Here is a 6,480-nt window from a genome sequence, read left to right on the forward strand (position 1 = left end):
ATTAGGTAGGTAGTTGAGAGCACTAATCTACGCAACTCCTTTTATTCCATTCCCTTTGCTGAGGAAAGCTATAGGCACTATTGTATTACGTTAATAATAACAGGTACATACGTATTATAGTATTAAGTACCGCTTACCCGGTAGGTATATTTAATCTCAGGTAATAGTACCTACCGGGTAAGCAATACTTACAATGTGAGATCACATATTATTATTAACTATTTTCTGGTCTGAAGTTTGGTTTTCTGAACTTTTGCGAACTTAATACTTTTGAAATTGTACTAAATTAGCATTAATTAGTCACTAGCATTCAGAACTACAAGATCTTAAAGAGTAACTGGAGTTACAATAGTATTTAAATTTCACTAAGAATTTGTCGAATTGGTAAATCAGTACACAGTACTGCTAACTAAAATTTCTCCGTTAAATATTTAAGTAACGAATTAATGGAAAACTAAATTTTTTGCAGGTATACTATTTCAACGTAGAGCACCCCAGGATTACATATTTAAATCCAGAATACGTGACCAATGTAACATTCACAGCACGACGCGTCAGTCGCTCTGATCCCGCACATTATATGAATTTAACTTTATTTTTGAAGAAAGAACTCACTAACGAAATGATGGTGAGATTTTTTATTGTTACTGAATCGTTTATGTACCTGTATATACTAGCTTTGTCAGGAAAGAAAACTAGCTTTGTCTTCACAAGGAAAAGTGGGATTACTTATAATCTCTGGAATTGTTAGTAACTTATTAAAAAAATCCTGTTTTTCTTAAATAACTGTCCCGTTCGGGACACTCAGAACCTAGTGTTAAAATTCCGTTCTCATTGAAACACTTCTGTTACTCAATTTTTCGCAGAATTCCTAAGCATTGCGTGTTGAGTGGCGATACTAGCCGTCAGATTTTTTAAAAATTGTAATTCTACCATTAAAATGGAATACCATTCTACTAAAATACCATTACTATTCGTCCTGTCACTACTCTTCTAAAACACTCCCCTTATATACACGCACAGTATCAGTACATTAGGCCTTAACATTTTAAGTGACTGTCAAAATCGCTATCAGCAGAGCGATTTCATTTTTCTCCACTTTAAATTCCGGCAACGCACCTGTAGTTCCTCCTGTAGCTCTTCTGAGCTTACACGGAGTCTTGAGCGGCGGTGATCGCTTATCATCACATGACCCTTACATTCGTTTGCCTTGTCTTTTTCCATGAAAAAAAATAAAAATTATATATAAATTATTTCAGCACAATATTTATTTCTATCAACTCCTGACAAATACAATGTACATGCGCAGTTTTGTGGAATTTCACTATACCACTTGTAATTTAGTGAAGCCAACCAACATCTTTGGTGCCAGTGCATTAGCAGGTTACTACTACGTACCAGCTGCAGAACGCCGGCAACCGTTGTTTGAATGTCCAATGAAGCCGGTAAGATCTTAAATACTTATTTGCTACTTGCTGCTGCCTGCTTCTTATAAATTTAAGTTATCTCCATAACCTTGGCCACACCACTTGGCCACTATTACAGCCAATAGGCAAAGAGAATTAGAATTTAGTGTCAACGCACTCTGTTCTCCATTCTCCAATCGATTCCGAGGCAAATTGTTTCAAGTGGCAAAAGTTAACAAAACAATTTGTTATTTGAAAAATAAAAAAATACTTACAAAAAAAGACTTTTATAATTTGAATTGAATTATTATCAGTGAATTATCACTATTTTGTATAATACAAAGTAGTTAATTGAATAAGATAATTTTTAAATAAATTAACATTAATTTGCAAATATACAGATTACAAATAACAATGTGACGTGACAATGAGTAATGTTTTTCCATGCATGCAACCGGTGTTTATTAATTTATAAGGCATTGTCACATCAAAATAAACTATATAAAAAAATATGAATACAGCAAAATATAAGAACGGGAATATTATACCATACCATATAACAATTTTTTATATTGATTGCTTTCAGTGGAGGACCTTACCTACCATTTTGTGTGTTTCAGGGTTACTACCGCTTTGAAATGGTAAAGATTTTAATAAGCCATATACCTGAAAACTTCCCGTTCGACGAAGGGCGATGCCAATACAACATTACTTTCGGAAACAAACAAATCTCCAATGGTCAAGTAGACTTCCAATTACGATCAGAACTATAAAAGTGAAAATTATTGTAAAAATAGTATTTTTATTTTCTCTATGGCGTTTCGATTGTGCTTTTAGAGCACTATTCACTCCGTCTATATTACATTGTATAGAGATCGGAAAATACACGATGGAGGTTGTAATGCATAAAAGAGAGAATGTTACACAATAAGAGAATGCATTAAAAAAGGTTTTCTTTGTATTTGTATCAAAATTGATTTATGTCTAATTACAAAATAAATAAGCGCATTTATAAAATATGTGTAAAGTATAAAAAGAAAAACGAATATAAGCAGGTTATAATTCTTTTAAAAAGTAATATTTTGTTATTTTTTTAATAAAGAAGCAGAAGACTTGCTGTACCGTACATAAGATTAATAAGATATTTTGTTTTTTTTAACTTCTCGCCTACCTTACTATGTGCGAGTAGGCAAATAGAACTTAGTGTATAAATACTCCACTCTCATAAAGAATGACTTAAAATATCATAAAGATATCTTTAAATTAAAAATAAATTATTTAAAACAAAACTTTAAAAAAAACCGCTTCACGCTGTATGTACACAGCAGGGTAGGGGGAAACTAGTGTCAAGACACTCCGTTCCCCACTTTCTGCCGAATTCTGGAGGCATTGCGTGTTGAGTGGCAGAACTCAACGCCGCACGTTGCCTCGAAACTGCAGCGAAGAAATGGAAATATAAATTTAGATAAATATTTCATTCGTGGGGATATAATCCACAACCGTCGCGTTACAGTCACACCCTTGTGCCTGGGCCACGACGGCCTCTATCACATATTATGAATAATTATTAAAATACACATAATTTAAACAACAATGCATAATATATAAAATTATGATGATTAAAAGGGAGATTATTCCGCTTGCAATTTCAGCAAGCGGAATTAATTTAATTATTATTTCATTACAATTACGATTTATCGTCCACAATGTCAAACCAGATAAGAAATTATCTTAATTTGTGCAATTTTATATTTAATGGAACTTAACAAATTATTTTTTGATAATATGGCTTACAATATATAGATAGAATTATTAATGAGATTGTAAATGTTAATTTTAGTTTTGCTTCTTCTTAGCAGTATTCAGAGGCATGGGATGACACAAATTTTAAAATTTTAATTCCAAGGAAAATTTTAATTTCAAGAAATGCTGCTGAGTAGATGTGCCTATTAATCAATATCCAAGTCTATCATTTGTCTATATTTTAGGTTGAATATCACTGAAATAATATTTACTTAATACAATTTCATTTAAGTACTCGCTCTTTTAAACTACATAATTATTTATTTGCTAATTTGAATTACATTTGTGTTCTAAAAACATTATCAATTTAAAGATAATAAGATATTAAACACTAATGACTATAAGGACTATAGGTAGGGGAAGGTGGGATAAGACGGGGTGGCGAGGCGAGATGGGGAGCCTATGAAAACATATAATGCAGTGTCACTACAAAATTTGTATTTACGCCATTTGTTAGTATATAGTAGTACTTGTTAGTGTCACAAAAAGTTTCGTCGGAGAAAAAATGTTCCTACTTGATATGCATGTTTTTAAAAGCTTTTATTTAACTTGCAATGTATGTATGTGGGTTCGGGTGAAATCTTAGAGCTCAATTTTGAAGTAGATATCGTCAACCGATTGAGCTGAAATTTTGTATACACGTTTACTTTGGATGACAATGCACGATAAAATATGTGACGTCACTCTAAATGTAATATGGCGGACCAGGCAAGATGGCGGAATTGTTATTTTTAATGTACTTCTACAATATGGGTATCAAATGAAAGAGCTCGTTGAGAGCAACTTGAAAAATAATGTGATGTCATTCTAAATCCCATAAGGAGGATATTGAAGATAGCCGAGTATCTATTTGGTCTACTTCTACAATATAGATATTAAATGAAATGGGTCGTTGACCGTAACTCTAAAAATAATGTGACGTTATACTAAATCCAATATGGCGGAACATCTAAGATGGCGGAATAGTTATTATTTATGCACTTCTGCAATATGGGTATCAAATGAAAGATCTTGCCGAGAACTATTAGAAAAATAATGTGACATCACTTGAAATCCAATAGAATCGTGCCGATTCAAGTTTTTTGTGCTTTCATATAATGAAAGGTATGTTCGTACGATTGAGCTGAAATTTTGTATACACGATTGGTTTGGATGACAATGCACGATAAGGTTTGTAACTTCATTCTAAATACAATATGGCGGACCATCCAGGATGGCGGAATAGTTATATTTCATGAACTTCTATAATATGGGTATCAAATGAAAGGGCTTGTTGAGAGTAAGTGGAAAAATAGTGTAACGTCATTCTGAATCCAATATGGCGGACCATCCAAAGTAACAGAATAGTTATTTTTGATGCACTTGTATATTACGGGTATCAAATGAAAGGGCTTCTTGAGAGCAACTTGAAAAATGATGTGACGTCATTCTAAATCTAATAAAGCGGACCATCCAAGGTGGCGGAATAGTTATATTTAATGCACTTCTATAATATGGGTATCAAATGAAAGGGCTTTTTAAGAGCAACTTGGGAAATAATGTGACGTCATTCTAAATCCAATATGGGGGACCATCTAAGATGTACGAATAGTTATTATTTTTGCAATTCTGCAATATGGATATCAAATGAAAGGGCTCATTGAGAGCAACTCGAAAAATAATCTAACGTCATTCTAAATCCAATATGGCGGACCATCCAAGATAGCCAAATAGGTAATTTTAGTCTACTTGTACAATATGAATATCTATTGAAAGGGCTCGTTGAGAGTAACTCGAAAAATGTGACATTTTTCTAAATCCAATATGGCGGAACATCTAAGATGGCGGAATAGTTATTATTTATGCACATCTGCAATACGGGTATCAAATGAAAGAGCTTGCCGAGAATAATTAGAAAAATAATATGACATCTAGTGTGAGAAACCAGAAGGTTGAAGGTTGAAATGCCAGGAGGAAGAATCCTTTTGGCATTAATCCCGGCTATTGCCAGGGTCTGCCTTCCTACTCAACCTACTCCACTTTGCGCGGTCTTTAGCGTCCTCAGTGGTTAGACCATTGGCTCTCATATCCGGCATCACGACATCCAACCAGCGCTTCCTTGGGCGTCCAGGAGGTCTCACTCCAGGAACTGATATAGCAAGGCACTTGCATCCGACTTAGTTCTTAGACCGGCGCGTAACGTGGCCATATCATCTCAGGCGGCGCTCTTGGAGCTTATCCGCTACGTCACGGACCCCAAGACTACCTCGAACGAATGTGTTGCGTATGCGGTCAGACCGCGTTACGCCGCACATCCACCTCAGCATCTTCATTTCCGTGACGTGAAGCTCCTGAGTATGCCGAGATAGTGCTGGCCAACATTCGCTGCCGTATAAAAGAACCGGTCGTATGATGCTCTTGTATAACAGTCCCTTGAGCTTGGCGGTTTTCTTCGGTCACAGACCACACCAGTGACCTCCCGCCATTTGGCCCAGGCAGCATTATCCGGCCATGGACATCGTGATCGATGCCTCCAGACTCGTGCATAACGGATCCAAGGTACCTGAAGTTTTCTGACTTAACGGCTGGCTCAGGACCTATAAGGATCGTGCTCGAGTCCGGGCTCCCGCAGGCCATGTACTCGGTCTTCGACACATTTAGTTTGAGACCGCGGTTCTCAAGCGTACCCTTCCAGAGGTTCACTTTACGCTCCAGCGTCAGTCGGTTCTCGTCAATGAGTGCTATGTCGTCAGCATACATCATCAGCTATGGAGGCTGCACTATATTGAATAAGAACGGACTAAGAGTCGAGCCCTGGTGAACCCCCACTGTAATCAGGAAGGGTCTAGTGTCGCCAACAGCATTCCTAACCATAGAAGAGGAATCGTGGTACATGTCTCTAGTATGAGAAACCTAGCCAGTGGTAACTAAAAAGTAAAAAATAAATTATAAGCAAAAAATCATTTTTAGAAAAAGCTTTTATTTAAACGCTTTAAAAAGGAGAAAATAATTTTTTTCTTTTAAATTTTAACTATCAACTCATAACCTCATTGTACACAATTTATATGATCATAAAAGCTTGTCGTGTTAATCAATATTTAATTAAATTGAAACTTTAAAAATTGAAACTTAGCAGATTTTACATAATTAAATTAGCACTAGTTTAGTTACACAAGTAAATCGCGCGACAAGCTTTTATGATCATATAAATTGTGTACAATGAGGTTATGAGTTGATAGTTAAAATTTAAAAGAAAAAAATTATTTTCTCCTTTTTAAAGCGTTTAAATAAA

At 35.2% G+C, this 6,480-nt stretch overlaps 1 protein-coding gene across 1 annotated transcript; it reads left to right on the forward strand.

The window, feature by feature from the left end:
• The first annotated feature begins 447 nt into the window (after positions 1 to 447).
• Positions 448 to 2,195, forward strand: LOC146540281 (uncharacterized). Its single transcript, XM_085206216.1, has 3 exons — positions 448 to 628; positions 1,260 to 1,445; positions 2,027 to 2,195. Exons 1-3 carry the CDS (start codon positions 581 to 583, stop codon positions 2,177 to 2,179), a joined length of 387 nt encoding a protein of 128 aa, XP_085062342.1. The 5' UTR covers positions 448 to 580; the 3' UTR covers positions 2,180 to 2,195.
• Positions 2,196 to 6,480: the final 4,285 nt, after the last annotated feature.

The sequence above is a fragment of the Heliconius melpomene genome, chromosome 2 (genome assembly GCF_056956725.1).
Source record: "Heliconius melpomene rosina isolate 202511_hmr_F chromosome 2, ASM5695672v1, whole genome shotgun sequence".
NCBI classification, from domain to species: domain Eukaryota; kingdom Metazoa; phylum Arthropoda; class Insecta; order Lepidoptera; family Nymphalidae; genus Heliconius; species Heliconius melpomene.

Coding starts and splice junctions, on each gene's coding strand:
- LOC146540281 (XM_085206216.1), top strand. CDS start 581: ATGAATTTAACTTTATTTTTGAAGAAAGAACTCACTAACGAAATGATG. Junction 629..1,259: donor AACTCACTAACGAAATGATG/GTGAGATTTTTT, acceptor AAATTATTTCAG/CACAATATTTATTTCTATCA. Junction 1,446..2,026: donor TTGAATGTCCAATGAAGCCG/GTAAGATCTTAA, acceptor TGTGTGTTTCAG/GGTTACTACCGCTTTGAAAT.